At 39.0% G+C, this 23,169-nt stretch overlaps 1 protein-coding gene across 2 annotated transcripts in view; it reads right to left on the bottom strand.

Annotated features, from left to right (window-relative positions):
• Nucleotides 1-615: 615 nt before the first annotated feature.
• The window catches only part of YIPF6 (Yip1 domain family member 6), a 34,868-nt gene continuing 12,314 nt past the window's right edge, over nucleotides 616-23,169 (bottom strand). The window contains exons 5-7 of one of the 2 annotated variants that reach the window (XM_027053579.2): nucleotides 21,257-21,382; nucleotides 7,093-7,250; nucleotides 616-5,333 (exon numbers count right to left, since the gene is read on the bottom strand). In XM_027053579.2, the coding sequence (XP_026909380.1) occupies nucleotides 5,215-5,333; nucleotides 7,093-7,250; nucleotides 21,257-21,382 (403 nt within the window). In that variant the 3' untranslated portion in view covers nucleotides 616-5,214. The remainder of the gene's footprint in view (nucleotides 5,334-7,092; nucleotides 7,251-21,256; nucleotides 21,383-23,169) is intronic. The other variant, XM_027053580.2, reaches the window with a different exon arrangement.

The following is a 23,169-nucleotide window of genomic DNA, read 5'->3' as shown; positions in this document are numbered from 1 at the left end:
ATACAAATTCTCCCAATATGTCACAGATGTATTCCTGTTCTTACTGCTCATTCTGAGATCTTATGTGGCACCAAAATTAAGAACCACAATGCATTTCAACTGTTAGTGTGTAGGGATGGTGAGTTCAGTTTATCCAAGTAGATTACAAACTGAAAGCAGAAACAGGTATAGTTCCCAGAAGATGTGTGAAAACCCAGTTTCTCACCATGTTATTAAGGTACCTGATTGATGCGGCTTAAGTGGGTAGGTATGATGGCAAAGAACCAATATAGAAGACTATGGAGTCATAAAACCAGAGTTTGAACCCTGGTTGTGCTGTGACTTTAGGCAATTTATTTAACCTTCCCAAGTTCCCAGGTTCCAAAATGTTGAGATAAGGATAATACCACCAACCTCAAAAGGCTGTTGTAATTAGAGATACTGTTTATAAAGTAGCTAATATTAACACTTGGTATATATTATTTGCTCAATAATTGTGATTTCTCTTACTAACTTGCTGCCTGTGCAATCCTACACAGCATTCAATATTGTCTGAAGACAATATATTACACCTGAAAATAGTATGCAGCAAATATCTCTGCATCTTTTAGTACAAGAAGAGGCACATACAAAATCTCCTTTTCCAGTGTTTTTATTTGCACATTTAACATTCACAAATCATTTTACAGATTTATTATTTCCACAGGTTCATTATTTATAGGAAAGATCAGGATTGAAATGGAGTACTAAAGAGGACCAAGAAATTACCAGCAGTGATGGCATAGTTTAAAAAGTTCTGAAATAAAGAGAACAGAGTGAGCAATAGCAGCATGTGGCCACGTCCTACCAGGCAGAACCACTGACTTCATTAAGGCAATGCCCTTACTGTTATTTTCCCCACCTAGTTTAACCAAAATAAAAAAGGATTTTATTCTCACAGTACTGCTTTCTGAAGTCTTAGAAATATAAATGGTACTATAGGTGACTAGATGCATCTGAGGACTATAAACACCTGAATAAACAGGTTAAATTTTGATGCATTAAACATCCCTATGGAAGATTTAAAATGAAAGAGGCAGAAGTCCGTTTGACTCTTAAGACTTTGGGAATTTGGGGGAGGGGTGTGTGTGCTGGTGGGGAGAAGGGAGAGAAAAGGGATTCAAGGTGCAGGGGGCAGCAAACTAACTCCAATGTACACCTCCTCTTGTGTTTTTCTCAGATGCTAACATAGTGTTCTATTACTCAGGGGAAAAAAGAATGAGTTATCTATCTCTAGTCAGTTGTATGGTATAATGGTTAATGACAGGGAGCATACCCTGGGAAAGGGGTACATTCATTTCATGTACATAACAATGCAATTCAAAACTGTGTCCTACTATGCTCCCATCTATGGTGTTTTCCTACTTTATTTTTTAAAATTTTATAATGTTGATTTAGTTTTTGAGAGACAGAGAGAGCGTGAAGAGGGGAGGGGCAGAGAGAGAGAAGGACACAGAATCCATAGCAGGCTCCAGACTCTGAGCTGTCAGCACTGAGCCTAAGATAGAGCTCAAACTCATGAGCTATGAGATCATGACCTGAGCAGTAGTCAGATGCTTAACCGACTGAGCCACCCAGCACGCCACGTTTTCCTATTTTAAATCAATTTATTGCGTGCCCTTGGGCAATTTACTTCACTTTTCTGTGACTCAATTTTCTATTTGTAAAATAAGAACTGTAGCATTTTATGTTAAGGATTAAAGGAGATATATAAAATGCACTTAACGATAGTGCCTGGCCAAATCCACAGAGACAGAACGCATACTGGTGATTGCCAGAGGCTGGGGAGAAGTGGGAGAGGAAGTGACTGCTACTGGATATGGGATTTTACTGTGAAGTGATGAAAATGTTCTAAGATGAGAGTGGTGATAATTACACAATTATGTGAAAATACTGAAAAATCACTGAATTGTATAACACTTTAAAAGGGTGAATTTTATGGTAAAGTATATCTCAATAAAGCTGTTATAAAAAAATTCTTAAAAAAATAGAATATTGCCTGGCACAATGTAAGTGCCCAATAAATGTTAACCATTATTAGTAGTAATATTACTGTTATTATTATTATTTGGCCATCCTATGGCCTGAGTAAATCACTAGAAATTCTTTTTCAATAAAAGCCCACAGAATCTAGAAAAGTATTTCTAATTTACATATATTAACATTCACACATTTATTTCTATCCAAATTGTCTCAGAAATTAACAGTCTAATAAAGAATAACAATGTCAGTATTTTACCTGGAATAAAACAGCTGCATGCAATGGATGTCTGATCATATCATGATAGCATTCAGATAAATTTCAATGATTTGATGTTACCCAAAGATTTCAAATGACAGGAGATTTTCATTTTCATCTCCAGGAATAAACAGGAAGTCCAGGTACAGTAAGTAGTTAGCTTATAAGAAGTATACAATTAAATCTTCAAATACAGGCTTGCTAACCTTCTCACCACATCTGGGGAATACTTTATAAAAAGACAAATATAGTAAACAGTTAAATGCTTACCAGTCCCATGCTCTGTGACAAGCCCACCTTGCCCAACAAAACAAAACCCCCATCACAATAAAAAGATCCAACTGAATTCATGTAATAAGCCTTTTAAGATGCAAAAGACTTGAAAATTAATGGTATGACTGACATTTACGACTACATGGCACAAATACATTTGCATCAGTTGAGTTTTTATAATCTGAACAGCGATTAAATCCAGTCTTTACCCTTCCTATTGCTAAAGAATATGACAGTGGAGGCTCAATCTCAGTAGCAAGAGCAGCAAATGATAAGCCACGACAGTAGTGATGCACCACACTTGGCAATGATCCACCACATTTGGTAATGATGCTCACACACTTGAGTTTCATCTAAAGCATGAAACTTCCCAATTCTTGGAACAGGGTTTCCTCTGTTAAAACCCCCTTCTATCCTAGTCTTTCTTTCTATAATTAGCCATGTGCCTTTGCAGCAAATCAGTGAAAGCTGTGTTGAGGGTTACAACTTCCAGATAATCAGGTCTTCTGCCACAGAAAGCAATGCACTTTTTTTTCATATATTAAGAAAATATTATTTATGCCACAAAACTGATCATTCATTTTAAGAAAGATAATCTCCATTTTACCCACTTTCATTTAAATCAAATAAAACCATTCTTCAAGTCACCAAAGAGCAACAGGTTAATAGACAGAACAAGCAGCCTTAACACCCAATATGTATACCCCCCCCACACACACACACACACAACCCCTACTCCAGTTGTGGCCCTAAAAATTTCTGACCAAAATATTTAGCCTGAATAAAATCCAGCAGATAATTCCTTTTTGAGAAACAGGATTTTTTTTTTAATTTTACATTATAACCATTGGGACAGAGTATGAAATAACTTTGGAAGAGAGATGTTTTTGGTAAGAAGTTAGAAAATTTCAGACAATGGAAATGGATGATATTTTTGGACCAGTCAGAACCAGTTTCAAAATATTTTCTTTACCACTTCAAGACTGAAACATTGGCTTTGTGCTCACAAGATTTATTTTAAAATTTAGAAGGGAAGCTGAAATAAAGATATAAACAAAAACTCTGGGCAAGGCTGGGACAGAGGGAACCAACTTTGTAACGCTCTGTAATTTAATATCACTCCAAGAACACATTTGTCCTAGTATTGTTCTTAGTTAAGCTGAGAATGGAGAAAATATGTTTTAAAATTATATATCTATGTGTAGATAGTCTTTAGATACAAAATGAATAAATATTTAAATTCCATGATAAAGAAAAAATGTGGAATAAATTCCTATCTTTAAAAGTAACTGTATATACAGTGGATGGTGTCTGCCTGACTCCTAATCTTTTGTCTATTAAGAGTTCTTCAATGTGCAATTTATAGAAGGCAGTAGCTCATATTACCTGAAAGGAGCCCAGTTTAGCTTAGAAATCAGCCTTTCTAGACACTCTGCTTCCTGAAAAGCCCTCACACTTGTGTGTATAAATAGCTGAGAATACAAGCAGGTGCACACATGCAAAAAAAGTACTTGTCTATAGAAGAATTAATTAGCTTTACAAATAAAGTCTAAAACCAAGAAAATAAATTGCTATTCCCCAATCCGAGAAGCACATCTAATGAAAAAACTGCTAAGCCCGCTATGAAAAGGTGGCAGCTGTAAACCCAACTCATCCTACGTCATGCTCTAAGCATCTAGCTGTTTTGTGAATCAGCCATCAGAACACTAAATCCCTCCATGTTCACATGGTTAACTGCAGGCTTCTGATTTAGCTTTACTTTCTAGTTAGAGGCCAGACTACGCAGAATAATTGTTTAGAGCTATGCTGTATCCAAACTACCTCCTACTATTAAGAAGAAAGTGCCCACATGATAATATGCATGAAGGACCTATCAATCTAAATTTCTGAGGTCTTCCACCTGGATAAGTTCGAGCACTGGTCCACAGAGAGCTTTAATCAAAGGAAAATTATATGGTAACTGTGAACAGTTTGCATATTCAGAGCTAGGGGGGTAAGATTAAAAATTAGAGTGTCACTGAGGTGCTGTTAAGCATGGGAGAAAGGTGACTATATGGAAAGACTAAAGAAGCCAATTCTTTAGCTGTCCTTTGCTTTTTAAAAAAGCAACAAGTGTAGAATTTTCCCCTGTCAAAATCTGAACACTGGTTAATGCATGATGCATGTTTTCTCCTACCCAGTTATGAACCCCCTTCCCAACCTCTGTCATTTCCTTTTTAAGCCTAAGAGAGAAATAAAAGGAAATGGATACAGACTATCAATTCTTATTTATGAAGAGAGAGGCATATTCTAATAGTCATAAGGCAATGTATTTAAGAGCTGCACCTGAACTGGTATTCTCAAAACTGAAAATACAGTTACTAATTCTACTCAACTTGCAGGATGTATACATGTGCTTTCCAAATCATTGGTTGTCACTCAAATGGACCACAGTGACCCTATCATGCCTTAAGGCAGCACTATATGTGTATACTATGTATTTTCAAGAAATGACATTAAGAGGAAAAGGACAATCTTTCAAACATCAGTTCCTTACATAAATGGTGATGGTGCTTTATGGCTCCCCTTTCATCTCAAAATATCTCCAAAATTAGACAAAAGAGGGCCAGAGGCAAAGCTCAATGGTAAATTGCATCTTTCAGACGAGCTTTCAATTCACTGGTTTTTAATTTCCATTTCCTGATTTACTGAGGAGTGAAGGTGAGAATCATCCAACTGATGACAAAATAGAACAAGAAAACAGGATAAATGGCGAGGGCTTTGCGGTTTGGAGGCTGGCTATCGGCAAGAAAAGCTGTAGAGGCTAAACAAAACAAACAAAACAAAATGGAACCTTTAATATAAAAAGATTGTCACAACCACTAACATCTACTAAACTTGAATGTGCTTGGCATAGTCTGGAACATAGAATTATACTAAAAGTTCAGTTATATTTGATATCCTCAGAGAAAAAGGCATTCTGCAGCATAGTTTCCCAGACAGTTGAGAGCTACTAGTTTCTAGTATTAAGATTTCAACCATTTTACATGAAAATCTTTCTAAAAGGGGTTTCCTACTCTTTTCTCAGAAGTTACTGAACTGTGATGAGTAGGCTTATTACAAAGATGTGTAAGGTTAGTTGCTCCTGTGGCAAATGACTTCATACTGCTGTGCTGGGTTATCAGCTCTTTATGATGCTGTCCCTCTTGTCCACCCAGGAAAGGAGACTCATCTTTTTACTTATTAATGACCACCTTTCATGGAAATCTTTCCTGAACAACCATCTGTTATCCTGCCACCCCAGGCAGATCTGCCCACATACCTCCTCTGTGTCCTCACCATCCCCTGCACAGACTTCCATCTTCCACCTTGGATGCCTATTGCCCTTAAGTGTTTACATGTCTGGCTGCTCCACTAAGTTATGAACTCTGAGGATGGAGACCATGGTTAGCACAATGCCTGACACAGAGTTTGTGCTTAAGAAATACTTGCTGAATTAAAAAATGGAATGTTTACAGGAGCCTCTCTCCCTTCTAAGATTCTACTTTCTGAACTGCTATGAGCCTGGATACTGGGTATTTAGAACTACATATAGGGTAAATTATCAGACTCTATGTGAGGGAATGAGGAGTTCTCCCATGGGTAAAGCACTCGACTTAATATACAGTCTCTGCAGTATCAATTCTATCACTCTTGGACCTTACTTTTGGATTACTTCTTGGATTTTAATCATGGTCCAGAACAAAGACATGATAATGCACTTAAAAATATTAAGCAGTCTGTCTATCCCATGAAACAAGAAGCTACCTTGTAGCTGAAGGTAGAATTTTAAGAGAATTTTAGGAAGGCAAAACTAATGAGCACTTGGCATTCACTGCCACTGCTATAGGCTCTTCCTAATCTTTAGCAGAATGTTCTACTGAAGCATAAAAGTACTATATAATGATGCCTAACAACCTATACTGGGAGATCGTATAGTACACTTCTAAAGAGGTGTGAGATCTGCTTGGGTTTTAAACTTAATTCCCTTATTCACTAGTTATGTGTTCTAGGGCATGTTGTTTAACCTCGCTGTGTCTGTTCCTCATCTGTAAAAATAGGACTAATATATATAGTTTTTATTTATTAGGGCTGTTGTGAGGGTTAAGTGAGATAATACATACATAGCACTCACAACAGTGCTTGGTCTGTAATAAGCAATCTGTATATGCAACCTACTATTTTTATTATGACGAATTTCACAGGAAAAGTCCCAAGTCATTTCTCAAGTCACCTATGCCTCCTACATGCCAGGAACTGAGCTAGGTCTAGTGTAATCTCCATTCCCAATCCTATATATTATTTAATAATTTTAAAAAAAGGATGTGACTATCCACATCTCAAAACTCTAGATACCCAATCTGCATAAGGTGGACATCACCCCTATCAAATGCCTACTCAGAGAAGAGGGTTCCATGGATGACACTGGCAAGAATCATATCACCCATGTATGACTTAGGAGTTACATTGCTCCTCATCTGGTCTTCATCTCTTAACTCCTGTCCTTGTATGTTTTGCCATTGTAGAGATAAATACATTCTTACCTACTATAGACCATGTAAACATCACGATCACCACAAAAAGCCGGACCATGAAGTTTATTGGTCCTTGCTCGGCCAAAAGCACCAACCGACAAACCAGCATTGCCACTGTCAAGGGAAGTATACAGTAACCCAGCACACAGAGGCTCTGGAAAAAAGATCTAAAAAAATAATATACAACCATAAAGATCATAAATATAGTTGATCTGTATCATGAGATAGTTTATTACACAGATTTCTATGTAGCCTGGATTGCTACAGTCCTCAAAATACATAATACCTATACTTTAACATTGATTTTATGAAGATAGGTTTCTGTATTAATCATATGCTTTAATTTTTCTCTCCCCATACTCTTCCTCCTTTCCTCTCACACTCCTTAAGAGTCAATCATCTAGGATACCAGATGATCTACTCTAATTCGTAAAGACTTCCTTTTCCCACTGAACCTCTAACACAGTGATTCTTAATCTTTTCTAGTTTAAAAACCTATTTAAGAATTTGTTGAAAGCTAAGGACCATTTCTTCCACAAAATGGACATAATATCCTTTTTTTTTAAATATGAAATTTATTGTCGAATTGGTTTCCATACAACACCCAGTGCTCATCCCAACAGGTGCCCTCCTCAATACCCATCCCCCACCCGACCCTCCCTCCCAGGCCCCATCAAACCTCAGTTTGTTCTCAGTTCTTAAGAGTCTCCTATGTTTTGGCTCCCTCCCTCTCTAACCTCTTTTTATTTTCCTTCCCTTCCTCCATGGTCTTCTATTAAGTTTCTCAGGATCCACATAAGAGTGAAAACATATGGTATCTTTCTCTGTATGACTTATTTCACTTAGCATAACACTCTCCAGTTCCATCCACGTTGCTACAGAAGGCCATATTTCATTCTTTCTCATTGCCAGGTAGTATTCCATTGTGTATATAAACCACAATTTCTTTATCCATTCATCAGTTGATAGACATTTAGGCTCCTTCCATAATTTGGCTCTTGTTGAAATTGCTACTATAAACATTGGGGTACAAGTGCCCCTATGCATCAGCATTCCTGTATCCCTTGGGTAAATTCCTAGCAGTGCTATTGCTGGGTCATAGGGTACATCTATTTTTAATTTTTTGAGGAACCTCCGCACTGTTTTCCAGAGTGGCTGCACCAGTTTGCATTCCCACCAACAGTGCAAGAGGGTTCCCGTTTCTCCACATCCTCGCCAGCATCTATAGTCTCCTGATTTGTTCATTTTAGCCACTCTGACTTGGGTGAGGTGGTATCTGAGTGTGGTTTTGATTTGTATTTCCCTGATGAGGAGCGACGTTGAGCATCTTTTCATGTGCCTCTTGGCCATCTGGATGTCTTCTGTAGAGAAGTGTCTATTCATGTTTTCTGCCAATTTCTTCACTGGATTATTTGTTTTCTGGGTGTGGAGTTTGGTGAGCTCTTTATAGATTTTGGATACTAGCCCTTTGTCCAATATGTCATTTGCAAATATCTTTTCCCATTCCGTTGGTTGCCATTTAGTTTTGTTGATTGTTTCCTTTGTAATGCAGAAGCTTTTTATCTTCATGAGGTCCCAATAGTTCATTTTTGCTTTTAATTCCCTTGCCTTTGGGGATGGGTCAAGTAAGAAATTGCTATGGCTGAGGTAAGAGAGGTTTTTCCCTGCTTTCTCCCCTAGGGTTTTGATGGTTTCCTGTCTCACATTCAGGTCGTTTATCCATTTTGAGCCTGTTTTTGTGAATGGTGTAAGAAAGTGGTTTAGTTTCATCCTTCTGCATGTTGCTGTCTAGTTCTCCCAGCACCATTTGTTAAAGACACTGTCTTTTTTCCATTGGATGTTCTTTCCTGCTTTGTGAAAGATTAGTTGGCCATACTTTTGTGGGTCTAATTTTGGGGTTTCTATTCTCTTCCATTGGTCTATGTGTCTGTTTTTGTGCCAATACCATGCTGCCTTGATGATTACAGCTTTGTAGTAGAGGCTAAAGTCTGGGATTGGGATACCTCCTGCTTTGGTCTTCTTCTTCAAAATTACTTTGGCTATTCAGGGTCTTTTGTGGTTCCACACAAATTTTAGGATTGCTTCTTCTAGCTTCGAGAAGAATGCTATTGCAATTTTGATTGGGATTGCACTGAATGTGTAGATAGCTTTGGGTCGTATTGACATTTTAACAATATTTATTCTTCCAATCCACAAGCACGGTATGTTTTTCCATTTCTTTCTATCTTCTTCAATTTCCTTCATAAGCTTTCTATAGTTTTCAGCATACAGATCTTTTACATCTTTGGTTAGGTTTATTCCTAGGTATTTTATGCTTCTTGGTGCAATTGTGAATGGGATCAGTTTCTTTATTTGTCTTTCTGTTGCTTCATTATTAGTGTATAAGAATGCGACTGATTTCTGTACACTGATTTTGTATCCTGTGACTTTGCTGAATTCATGTATCAGTTCTAGCAGACTTTTGGTGGAGTCTATTGGATTTTCCATGTATAATATCATGTCATGTGCAAAAAGTGAAAGCTTAACTTCATGTTTGCCAATTTTGATGCCTTTGATTTCCTTTTGTTGTGTGATTGCTGATGCTAGAACTTCCAACACTATGTTACAGAACAGCGGTGAGAGCGGATATCCCTGTCGTGTTCCTGATCTCAGGGAGAACGCTCTCAATTTTTCCCCATTGAGGATGATATTAGCTGTGGGCTTTTCATAAATGGCTTTTATGATGTTTAAGTACGTTCCTTCTACCCCGACTTTCTCAAGGGTTTTTATTAAGAAAGGATGCTGACTTTTGTCAAATACTTTTTCTGCATCGATTGACAGGATCATATGGTTCTTTTCTTTCCTTTTATTAATGTGATGTATCACCTTGATTGATCTGCAAATGTTGAACCAGCCCTGCATCCCAGGAATGAATCCCACTTGATCATGGTGAATCATTCTTTTTATATGCTGTTGAATTCGATTTGCTAGTATCTTATTGAGAATTTTTGCATCCATATTCATCAGGGATATTGGCCTGTAGTTCTCTTTTTTTTACTGGGTCTCTGTCTGGTTTAGGAATCAAAGTAACACTGGCTTCATAGAATGAGTCTGGAAGTTTTCCTTCCCTTTCTATTTTTTGGAATAGCTTGAGAAGGATAGGTATTATTTCTGCTTTAAATGTATGGTAGAATTCTCCTCGGAAGCCATCTGGTCCTGAACTCTTAGTTGTTGGGAGATTTTTGATAACTCATTCAATTTCTTCGCTGGTTATGGGTCTGCTCAAGCTTTCTATTTCTTCCTGTTTGCATTTTGGGAGTGTGTGGGTGTTTAGGAATTTGTCCATTGCTTCCAGGTTGTCCAGTTTGATGGCATATAATTTTTCATAGTATTCCCTGATCATTGCTTATATTTCTGAGGGATTGGTTGTAATAATTCCATTTTCATTCATGATTTTATCTCCCTTTTCTTCTTGAGAAGCCTGGCTAGAGGTTTGTCAATTTTGTTTATTTTTTCAAAAAACCAACTCTTGGTTTCATTGGTCTGCTCTACAGTTTTTTTAGATTCTATATTGTTTATTTCTGCTCTGATCTTTATTATTTCTCTTCTTCTGCTGGGTTTCGGGTGTCTTTGCTGTTCTGCTTCTATTTCCTTTAGGTGTGCTGTTAGATTTTGTATTTGGGATTTTTCTTGTTTCTTGACATAGCCCTGGATTGCAATGTATTTTCCTCTCAGGACTGCCTTTGCTGCATTCCAAAGCGTTTGGATTGTTGTCTTTTCAATTTCATTTGTTTCCATATATTTCTTAATTTCTTCTCTAATTGCCTGGTTGACCCACTCATTCTTTAGTAGGGTGTTCTTTAACCTCCATGCTTATGGAGGTTTTCCAGACTTTTTCCTGTGGTTGATTTCAAGCTTCATAGCATTGTGGTCTGAAAGTGTGCATGGTATGATTTCAATTCTTGTATACTTATGAAGGGCTGTTTTGTGACCCAGTATGTGATCTATCTTGGAGAAGGTTCCATGTACACTTGAGAAGAAAGTATATTCTGTTGCTTTGGGATGCAGAGTTCTAAATATATCTGTCAAGTCCATCTGATCCAATGTATCATTCAGGGCCCTTGTTTCTTTATTGATCCTATTTCTAGATGATCTATCCATTGTTGTAAGTGGAGTATTAAAGTCCCGTGCAATTACCACATTCTAATCAATAAGGTTGCTTATGTTTGTGATTGTTTTATATATTTGGGGGCTTCCATATTCAGCGCATAGACATTTATAATTGTTAGTTCTTCCTGAAGGATAGACCCTGTAATTATTATATAATGCCCTTCTTCATCTTTTGTTACAGCCTTTAATTTAAAGTCTACTTTTTCTGATAGAAGTATGGCTACTCCAGCTTTGAGTTCCAGTAGCATGATAGATAGTTCTCAATCCCCTCACTTTCAATCTGAAGGTGTCCTCAGGTCTACAATGAGTCTCTTATAGACAGCAAATAGATGGGTCTTGTTTTTTTATCCATTCTGATACCCTATGTCTTTTGGTTGGAACATTTAGTCCATTTACATTCAGTGCTATTATTGAAAGATATGGGTTTAGAGTCATTGTGATATCTGTAAGGTTTCATGCTTGTAGTGATGTCTCTGGTACTTTGTGGTCCTTGCAACATTTCACTCACAGAATCCCCCTTAGGATCGCTTGTAGGGATGGTTTAGTGGTGATGAATTCCTTCAGTTTTTGTTTGTTTGGGAAGACCTTTATCTCTCCTTCTATTCTAAATGACAGACTTGCTGGATAAAGGATTCTTGGCTGCATTTTTTTTTTCTGCTCGTCACATTGAAGATTTCCTGCCATTCCTCTGGCCTGCCAAGTTTCAGTAGATAGATCCGTCACTAGTCTTATCATTCTCCCTTTATATGTTAGAGCACATTTATCCTTAGCTGTTTTCAGAATTTTCTCTTTATCCTTGTATTTTGCCAGTTTCACTATGATATGTCATGTAGAAGATCGATTCAGGTTACAACTGAAGGGAATTCTCTGTGCCTCTAAGATTTCAATGCCTTTTTCCTTCCCCAGATCAGGGAAGTTCTCAGCTATGATTTGTTCAAGTACACCTTCAGCCCCTTTCTCTCTCTCTTCCTCCTCTGGAATCCGTATTATACAGATATTTTTCTGTTTGCATCACTTCATTCTCTAATTCTCCCCTCATACTCCTGGATTTTTTTACCTGTCTTTTTCTCAGGTTCCTTTTTTTCCCTAATTTTAGTTTCTAATTCACCTATTCTCTCCTCTACCTCTTCAATACGAGCTGTGGTCGCCTCTATTTTATTTTGCAACTCATTTATAGCATTTTTTAGCTCCACCTGTTTCTGAGTCCCTTGATCTCTGTAGCAATAGATTCTCTGCTGTCTTCTACACTTTTTTCAAGCCAAGCAATTAATTTTATGACTATTATTTTAAGTTCATGCTCTGTTATATTGCTTAAATCATTTTTGATCAATTTGTTAGCTGTTGCTACTTCTTGGAGTTTCTTTTGAGGAGAATTCTTCCATTTCATCATTTTGGATAGTCCCTGGAGTGGCGCCGAACTGCAGGGCACCTCCTCTGTGCTGTCTCGGGTAACTTGTGTTAGTGGGCGGAGCCACAGTCAGACCCGATGTCTGTCCCCAGCCCACCGCTGGGGCCACAGTCAGACTGGTGTGTACTTTATTTTCCCCTCTCCCGGGGCAGGACTCACTGTGGAGTGGTGTGGCCCCGGGCTGGGCTACTTGCACACTGCCAGGCTTGTGGTGCTGCTTCGATGGGATCTGGTGTATTAGCCAGGGTGGATCCACAAGGTGCACAGGGGTGGGAGGGGCAGGCTTAGCTCACCTTGCCATCACTGGTCCCCTGTGGGAGGGGACCTGCAGCACCGGGAGGGGGGCAGGCATACCAGTGGGAGGGATGGATCCACAGAAGCACAGCATTGGGCGTTTGCGCAGTACAAGCAACTTTGGTGATAGAAACTGGTTCCCTTTGGGGTTTTGGTTGGGGGGTGGGCGAAGGAGATGGCACTGGCCAGCACCTTTGTTCCCTGCTGAGTTGAGCTGTCTTCCAGGGCTCAATACTTCTCCCTCCCGGTGTCCTCTCTGCTCTCCAAAAAGAGCCGCTGACTTTTAACATTCCAGATGTTAAGTCCCGCTGGCTGTCATAACTCATGCAGTCCAGCCCCTCAGCTTTTGCAAATCAGACTCAGGGGCTCTGCCTTGCTGGGCAGGCTGCTCCTACGCCACCCCGGCTCCCTCCCACCAGTCCATGTAGCGTGCACCGCCTCTCTGCCCTTCCTACCCTCTTCCGTGGGCCTCTTGTCTATGCTTGGCTCTGGAGAGTCTGTTCTGCTAGTCTTCTGTTAGTTTTCTGGGTTATTTAGTCAGGTGTGGGTGGAATCTAAGCGATCAGCATGATGCGGTGCGCCCAGCATCCTCCTACACTGCCATCTTCCCCCCCCCCCAAAAAAACTGGACATAATATTCTAACACAAAATATTCTCCATATGATTTCATGAGCTGGGCATAGCATCTGTAGCTTATCAAAGGACTGTAGATAATTTAAGGTAAGGTAACTAAACTAAGTTATCTCTGTTCAATTTTTTAAAAATTTATTTTTATTTTTTCTATTATTTATTTCTTATAACTGACATCCAAGTTAGTTAGCATATAGTGCAACAATGATTTCAGGAGTAGATTCCTTAAGCCCCTTACCCATTTAGCCCATCCCCCCTCCCACAACCTCTCCAGCAACCGTCTGTTTGTTCTCTATATTTAAGAGTCTCTTATGTTTTGTACCCCTCCCTGTTTTTATATTATGTTTGCTTCCCTTCCCTTATGGTCACCTGTTTTCTATCTTACAGAGCTCATATGAATGAAGTTATATGATATTTGTCTTTCTCTAATTTCGCTTACCATAATACACTCGAATTCTATCCACATAGTTGCAAATGGTAAGATTTCATTCTTTTTGATTGCCGAGTAATACTCCATTGTTTATGTATGTGTATGTATATATGTATATGTATATATATGTGTGTATGTGTATGTATGTGTGTATATATATATACATACATATATACCACATCTTCTTTATCCATTCATTCATTGATGGACATTTGGGATCTTTCTATACTTTGGCTATTGTCCATAGTGCTGCTATAAACATTGGGGTGCTTGTGTTCCTTTGAAATAGCACACCTGTATCCCTTGGATAAATTCCTAGTAGTGCAGTTGCTGGGTCGGAGGGTAGTTCTAGCTTTAATTTTTTGAGGAACCTCCATACTGTTTCCCAGAGTGGCTGCACCAGTTTGCATTCCCACCAGTAGTGCAAAAGAGATCCTCTTTCTCCAAATCCTCGCCAACATCTGTTGTTGCCTGAGTTGTTAATGTTATCCATTCTGACAGGTGTGAGGTGGTATCTCAATGTGGTTTCCTGGATGATGAGTGATACTGAGCAATTTTTCATGTGTCGGTTGGCCATCTGGATGTCTTCTTTGGAGAAGTGTCTATTCATGTCTTTTGCCCATTTCTTCATGGGATTATTTGGTTTTGGGGTGTTGACTTTGGAAAGTTCTCTAAAGATTTTGGATACTAAACCTTTATTCTGATATGTCTTTTGCAAATATCTACTCCCATTCCATAGGTTGCCTTTTAGTTTTGCTAATTATTTCCTTTGCTGTGCAGAAGCTTTTTATTTTGATGAGGTCCCAATAGTTCATTTTTGCTTTTGTTTCCCTTGGCTCCGGAGACCTGTCGAGTAAAAACTTTCCATGGCTAAGGTCAAAGAGGCTTTTGTTTGCTTTCTCCTTTAGGATTTTGATGGCTTCCTGTATTACGTTTCAGTCTTTCATCCATTTTGAGTTTATTTTTTTGTACAGTGTAAGAGTGGTCCAGATTCATTTTTCTGCATGTTGGTGTCCAGTTTTCCCAGCACCATTTGCTGAAGAGACTGTCTTCATTCCATTAGATATTCTTTCCTGCTTTGTCAACAATTAGTCTGCCATATGTTTCTTGGTCCATTTCTGGGTTCTCTATTCTGTTTCGTTGATCTGAGTGTCTGTTTTTGTGCCAGTACCATACTGTCTTGATGATTACAACCTTGTAATACATCTTGAAGTCTGGGATTGTGATGCCTCCTGCTTTGGTTTTCTTTTTCCAGATTGCTTTGGCTATTCAGGGTCTTTTCTGGTTCCATACAAATTTTAGGATTGTTTGTTCTAGCTCTGTTAAGAATGTTGATGTTGCTTTGATAGGGATTGCATTCAATATGTAGATTGCTTTGGCTAGTATTGACATTTCAACAATATTTTTTTTCCTATCCAGGAGCATGGAACATTTTTCCATTTTTTTGTGTGTCTTCTTCAATTTCTTTCATAAGCTTTCTATAGTTTTCATCACATAGATTTTCATCTCTTTGGTTAGATTTATTCCTAGGTATTTTATGGGTTTTGGTGCAATTGTAAATAGGATAGATTCCTTGATTTCTCCTTCTGTTTCTTCATTATTTGTGTATAGGAATGCAACCGATTTCTATGCATTGATTTTATATCCTGCCACTTTGTTGAATTCATGGATCAACCCTAGAAGTTTTTTGGTGGAATCTTTTGGGTTTTACACATAGAATATCATGTCACCTGTTAAGAGTGAAAGTTTGACCTCCTCATGGCTGATATGGATGCCTTTTATTTCTTTCTGTTGTCTGATTGCTGAGGCTAAGGCTTCCAATACTATGTTGAGTAACAGTGGTGAGAGTAGACATCCCTTTCTTGTTCCTGCCCTTAGGGGGAAAGCTCTCAGTTTTTCCCCATTGAGGATGACATTGGCAGTGGGTCTTTCATATATGGCTTGTATGATCTTGAGGTAAAAGCCCTTCTATCCCTACTTTCTTGAGGGTTTTTATCAAGAAATGATGCTGTATTTTGTCAAATGCTTTGTCTGCATCTATTGAGAGGATCATGTGGTTCTTGTCCTTTCTTTTATTTATGTGATGTATCACATTGATTGTTTTGCGGATAGTGAACCAGCCCTGCAACCCAGGTATAAATCCCATTTGGTCCTGGTGAATAATTTTAATGTATTGTTGGATCTGGTTGGCTAATATCTTGTTGAGGATTTTTGCATCCATGTTCATCAGGGAAATTGGTCTGTAGTTCTCCTGTTTATTGGGGTCTCTGGTTTTGGAATCAAGGTAATGCTGGCTTCATAGGAAGAGTTTGGAAGTTTTCCTCCCATTTCTATTTTTTGGAACAGCTTCAAGAGAATAGGTGTCAACTCTTCCTTAAATGTTTGGTAGAATTTCCCTGGAAAGCCATCTGGCCCTGGACTCTTGTTTTTTGGCAGATTTTTGATTACTAATTTGATTTCTTTACTGGTTATGGGTCTGTTCAAATTTTCTATTTCTTCCTGTTTCAGTTTTGATAGTGTATATGTTTATAGAAATTTGTCCATTTCTTCCAGCTTTCCCATTTCATTGGCGTATAATTGCTCATAATATTCTCTTATTTATTTATTTCTGCTATCTTGGTTGTTATCTCTCCTCCCTCATTCTTGATTTTATTTATTTGGGTCCTTTCCTTTTTCTTTTTGATCAAACTTGATAGGGGTTTATCAATTTTGTTAATTCTTTCAAGGTACCAACTTCTGGTTTCATTGATCTGTTCTACTGGTTTTTTTGGTTTTGATAACATTGATTTCTGCTCTCGTCTTTATTATTTCCTCTCTTCTGCTGTTTTTGGGTTTTACTTGCCGTTCTTTTTCCAGCTCTTCAAGGTGTAAGGTTAGGTTGTGTCTCTGTGACCTTTCTTCACTCTTTAGGAAGGCCTGGATTGCTATATACTTCCCTCTTATGACCGCCTTTGCTGTGTCCCAGAAGGTTTGGGCTGTGTTGTTTTCATTTTCACTGGCTTCCATTTTAACTTCCTCTTAACTTCTTGGTTAGCCCATTCATTCTTTAGTAGGATGGTCTTTAGTCTCCAATTATTTATCTTTCCACATTTTTTCTTGTGGTTGATTTCGAGTTTCATAGCTTTGTGGTCTGAAAATATGCACGGAATAATCTCAATTTTTTTTTTTTTACTTGTTGAGGGCTGATCTGTGTCTAGTATGTGGTCTATTCTGGAGAACGTTCCACATGTACTGGAGAGGAATGTGTATCCCAATGATTTAGGATGAAATCTTCTGTATATATCTGTTAAGTCCATCTCGTCCAGTGTGTCATTCAAAGCCATTGTTTCCTTGTTGATTTTCTGCTTAGATGGTCTGTCCATTGCTGTAAGTGGGGTGTTGAAGTCCCTGACTATTATGGTATTATAATCAATGAATTTCTTTATGTTTGTGATTAAGTGATTTATATATTTGGGTTCTTCCACATTTGGAACATAAATGTTTCCAACTGTTAGGTCTTCTTGGTGGATAGACCCCTTAATTATCATATAATGCCCTTCTTCATCTCTTGTTACAGTCTTTAAACTCTAGATTGTCTGATATAAGTTTGGCTACTCCAGCTTTCTTTTGGAGACCATTAGCATGATAGATAGTTCTCCATTCCCTTACTTTTAATCTGAAAGTGTGTTTAGGTCTTAAGTGGGTCTCTTGTAAACAGCATCTAGATGGATCTTGTTTTCTTATCCATTCTGTTGCCTTATGTCATTTGATTGGGGCATTTAGTCCATTGACCTTTAGAGTGAGTACTGAAAGATATGAATTCATTGACATTATGTTGCCTGTACAGTTTGAGTTTCTGGTGGTGTTCTCTGGTCCTTTCTAATCTTTGTTGCTTTTGGTCGTTTTTCTTCCATCTTTTCTCTTCTCAGAGTCCCCCATAAAAGTTCTTGCAGGGCTGGTTTAGTGGTCACAAATTCCTTTAATTTTGTTTCTCGGGGAAACTTTAATCTCTCCTTCTGTTTTGAATGAAAGCCTTGTTGGATAAAGAATTCGTGGCTGCATATTTTTCCAATTCAACACATTGAATATATCCTGCCACTCTTTTCTGGTCTGCCTAGTTTCTGTGGCTAGGTCGGCTGCAAACCTGATGTGTCTTCCCTTGTAAGTTAAAGACTTTTTTCCTCTTGCTGCTTTCAGATTACTTGCCTGAGTATTTTGTGAATTTGACTATGATATGCCTTGATGAAGGTCGGTTTTTGTTGAATCTAACGGCAGTCCTCTGTGCTTCCTGGATTTTGATGTCTGTGTCTTTCCCCAGGCTAGGAAAGTTTTCCACTATGATTTGTTCACATAACCCTTCTACCCCTTTTTCTCTGTCTTCATCTTCTGAGACTCCTGTGATTCTGATGTTGTTCCTTTTTAATGAGTCACTGATTTCTTTAATTCTTAAATCATGCTCTTTGCCTTAGTCTCCTGTAGGGAATAAGCTTACAAATCCCCGGGGCTTACATCAATGGGTTAACAAGGCATAAAGAAGTACAAAACCATTGGATGCTCACATCTGAGTTTGGGTAAAAAAGACAAGGCAACCAAGAATAGGGAGGTACAAAGGAACCCAATACATAGGTATATGAAATAAACAAGATTAAATATTCAGGGTGGAAGCACCCCACAATTTAGTACTATAACAGAATGCTGCTTTCACAGGAAGGAAGGACCAAGTTAGGTAAACAGGTAAATTGGGCTATAGACCGCTGCGCTACAGGTGAAGTAGACCAGAGCAGAGATGATTAACAAAAGAAAAGGTGCCTTGTTAACTCTGAGGTCACGTGTCCTACCTGTCTCATTCCCCTAGGCTAGCTAAGATAAACAGAGGTGGTGCCTCATGTTCGCTATAAACAACCTTCCACCTGACTGCCTGGCATCAGCATTTTGCTTTGTATTAGCCCAAACCCCTAACCCCAAATGTCTTCAGGACCCTCTTTCCCTCACAACCACAAGTTAAAGTTCACAGATTTATTGTCTCTTTGCGCATGTCCATCACCATGTTTGTAAGCCTTCTTATCCTAATAAAAACAGGGCAAGGACTCTTATTTGGGGCTCTTGTCTTTTCCCAGACATTAGCAATCTTGTTTTTTCATCCTGTGTCCTGCTCTCTTGCTAGACAAGAGAGAACATTAGACACAGAGTCTACGACAGTCTCCCTCTTTTTTTCTGCTCCATTGTTCTCCATAAGTTTGTCTTCTATATTGCTTATTTGCTGCTCTGCCTCATCTGTCCTTGACACTGTGGCATCCATTCAAGACTAAGGCTCAGTTACAACATTTTTATTTTCATCCTGACTAGCTTTAATCTCCGTGGAAAGGGATTCTAATCTGTTTTCAACCTCAGCTAGTATTATTATCGTGATTCTAAATTCTGGTTCAGACATCTTTCTTGTATCTGTGTTGATTAAGTCCCTGGCTGTCATTTCTCCCTGTTCTTTCTTTTGGGGTGAATTCCTTTGTTTCATCATTTTGAAGGAAGAAAAGGAATTAAAAAGGTAATAAAAAGTTAAAATTAAAAAATTAAAAACACACAAAAAATCAAATAAAGGATGCTATATCCTAGGTGTGTTCTGGTCTGGTTATTGAAAGGAGCTTGATAGGTTAGAGAATAAAGGAAAGGAAAGGAAAATGCTTGAAAATTTGAAAAAAATGAATACAATGAAATAGAATAAAATGAAATGATGAAATTAAAAAAGAACTTGAAAAATTTACAAAAAGGTAAAAAAAGTAGAAAAAATTAAATAATGTTTTTAATAGAAATGGAAAATAAAAATAAATTTTTTCTCTTTCTGTATTCAAGGATAAAAAAAGAAAGAAAAGAAATTGAATAGATGGACCAGTAGACTTCAGTACGATTGAAATTATATCAGCTTCCCCTAGAAATCAAACTACGAAGCACTTTATAGTCTGTAAACTAAGCAGGCAAAGAGACTTGTGTTGTTCCTGAAGAGTGAGGTTGGCCCAGTTGGGCAGGGCTTAGTGCAATGGCTCTGTTCTCCACTAGATGGTGCTGCTTAGCTTACTGGGGTTGATTGCTGTGGTCCTGTAGGTGTGTATGCACAGATGCATTAGGAGTGAAAATCGTGTCACCCAGCTACCCAGTCTGTAGTATCAGAACTCTGTGCTCTCCATGACCAGAAATCAGGCACCCCTCCTTTGTCTCCGGCTTCCATCCACTCCCCACTTTTACACTGTCTGTGACCAAGCCATCAGGTTGCCAGGTGGCACCTCCCTTCTGAGTTTTATCTCAGATGTAGCTGTGTTTCCCAACCCCTCACTTCTGAGGGACTGTGGCTTTGACCTGCTCAGACCCTCTGGGGGAGAGTCTCACTGAGCAATGGCTGGGTGCTGGCCCACCCCCAGGAACATTCAGGAGACCATGCTGCTGCTGATGCCCAGAGACTGTGGCCACGTGCCAGCCTGCCCCAGAAAAAGTTTGCGCTATCTTGTAGCAGCAGCATTTCAGGAATTATGGAAAATTGCAACACACATCTGCACCAGTCTACCCCCTTAACATCCTTGTTCCAGCACCAGTGAATGTGGTTGCTCTCCAGGGTCCACTGGGGCCTTTGCCTGTGGGGAGGCTGCACAGCCTCTACCAAATGTCCTCCCAGCAGGGGAACCGCCTCTCCCCACGTGGCCTGAGGACCCTAAGGACCTCGCTCTCTGTTCCTGGGGATTTGCTCTTCCCACCAGAGCACCACCAGCTATCAAGGTGCAGAGTTTCAGACCCTGAACTCTCCCTGTTTATAAAGTCTTAATGGAATTTAAACCCTCTCCTTTCTCCTTTCTCCCTGTTTTGTTCAATCCCTTGAGTAATCTTTCTTTTCTCTCCAGCTGCTTTTGGGCGGGGGGGGGGATGTTTTCTGTAGTCTCCCCCCATCTCTGTCTTCTCTCTGCAAGGAAAAACAGCTCCCTGCTCTCTGTGGGCTTCTCCCCCAGTTCACCTCTTTGTGCTGCATATCTGCTGAGTTCTCTGGTTCAGGTTGTACAGATTGTTGTGTTAATCCTCAAATCAGTTTTCTAGGTGTGCAAGATGGTTTAGTGTTGATCGGCTGTATTTCAGGGATGAGAGATGCAAAAAAAACTTCCATGCTGTTCTGTCATCTTGGCCCCCTCCTAGAAATCCTCTGTTCAGCAGTTTTAAGAGACTTTTCTCTTTAGCCCTCAGACTTCCTAAAAAATCTAAGAGACGCTACTTGCCAAGGGAAAAAAATGCATTTTAATAATACTCACATGTTTCCTCCAAGAAGTTTTGAGTTGAGGGTGATGGTAACTGCACCAAACCAGACAATGACAAAGACTTCTGCAAACTGGGGCCCTCCATCCTTTTCACTATCTACAGAGCTTCTTTGAAGCATTCTGTGACAAGGAAATGGCATGAGAAATGCTTCATCTTTTATTTAGAGCAATAAAGTTAAGGCATGGGTTGTCCAACATTGAATCAGAGAGCTGTCTGAAACCTCACCTAGAGATCTGTAATATGTAGACTGTATAAAAGGAAGATGTCAGAAATATTTAGCAAGGCTCCTTTATTTCAAATTCCAAATGCCTCAGGACTACAGGGGTTGCCTCATATGGCCTTGTTAAGATGTTTACATGCATTACTGAAGACCGTTTTGGTTAAGCACAGGTTATAAACTGAAGGGCCAAATGTGGCTCACAGACATGAGGTTGTTGGTCTGTACATGGCTTAACATGGGTTTAAATCCAAGATGACATTATTTTAAAGTTGGGAGGTTTCACGTAAAAACATGTATTTCTGGGGGCACCTGGGTGACTTGGTTGAGCATCCAATTTCGGCTCAGGTCATGATCTCGTGGTTCATGGGTTCGAGCCCTGCATTGGGCTCTGTGCTGACAGCACAGAGCCTGGAGCCTGTTTTAGATTCTGTGTCTCCCTCTCTCTCTGCCCCTCACCTGCTCACACTCTGTCTCTCTCTCTCTCTCAAAAAATAAACATTAAAGAAATATGTATTTCTGGATTTTCTTAAAAAACCAGAAGAATTTCTAACACATTGCTACACAGCAACAATTGGGAGCAGGTGACACAGCAGCAGCTCCCTTCACAAGGGGCTTCAGGTCACCAATTCCCAACGAATACATTTAGGTTACTTTTCTAGCCCTTAGACACATTTGGATTTGTAATCCTGGGGTTAAGTCTTTAGTTCTTACATTCAAAAATGGAAACGTTCTATAAACCTATTTAGCTGTGGATTTTTAAAAATAAAAACATACAGATTATTACTAAGAGACTTTGCTTTAAAATAGAGTAGTTGAACTGTCACTTAAATATCCTCTCTTTGTCTAAGAATTTTACAGACATAAACTGTTTTGAACTTTGGACAAGAACACTTGGATTCAGTGTCATTTTTTTCAGAAAAATAATAAATAACACCAAGCTCACAACCTCTTTTCATTACATAGTATAGACAAGTCACATAGTAAGTCTCGCCCTGCTATGCTGTTTGCCAGTACAGGCTTTTGTATTCTACAGTTGTACATAGTCCATTCTGAGTCCTGACAATCCGATGCAAGGAATGCTGGCATTCATCACTTGTCTGGAATCTCTATTGCTTCAGCGTGGTATGATAGAAGAACATTAACTGGCCTCAAAGGAAGGAGATCCAGAAAGTGATCCTAGTTCTGTCACTAGATACATACACTAGAGTAATCCTTTCATGTCTTAGGACTCCAGTTTTCCTCTCTGCAAATAAATTGGGTTAAACTACATAATCTCTAATGTTAACCTTTTAAAACTAAAAAAGTACATGCTCAGAGATTCTAATATAAACCTGTCCATCAAGGCACCAGGTTATTGCCCTTGATGTGGTTATTAAAGGGCTAAGAAAAAGCACTCTATGTTATTACCTAAATCACCACATGATCAATTTACATTAAAAAATGGGGCATGGGAGCCTGGGTGGTTCAGTCAGTTAAGCATCCAACTTGATTTCAGCTCAGGTCATGATTTCATAGTTGGTGAGATCAAGCCCCATGGAGCCTGCTTGAGATTCTCTCTCTCTCTCTCTCTCTCTCTCTCTGCCCCTTCCTCTCTCATGCTCTCTTTCCCTTCCTCCCTCTCTCTCAAAATAAACTTTAAAGTAAAAAAGTGGGTAGAAAAGCCAGTAAGAAACTTGCTGAATTTAG

This window comes from Acinonyx jubatus, chromosome X, assembly GCF_027475565.1.
Source record: "Acinonyx jubatus isolate Ajub_Pintada_27869175 chromosome X, VMU_Ajub_asm_v1.0, whole genome shotgun sequence".
Taxonomy (NCBI): domain Eukaryota; kingdom Metazoa; phylum Chordata; class Mammalia; order Carnivora; family Felidae; genus Acinonyx; species Acinonyx jubatus.
This window is presented reverse-complemented; position numbering and strand designations above follow the sequence as displayed.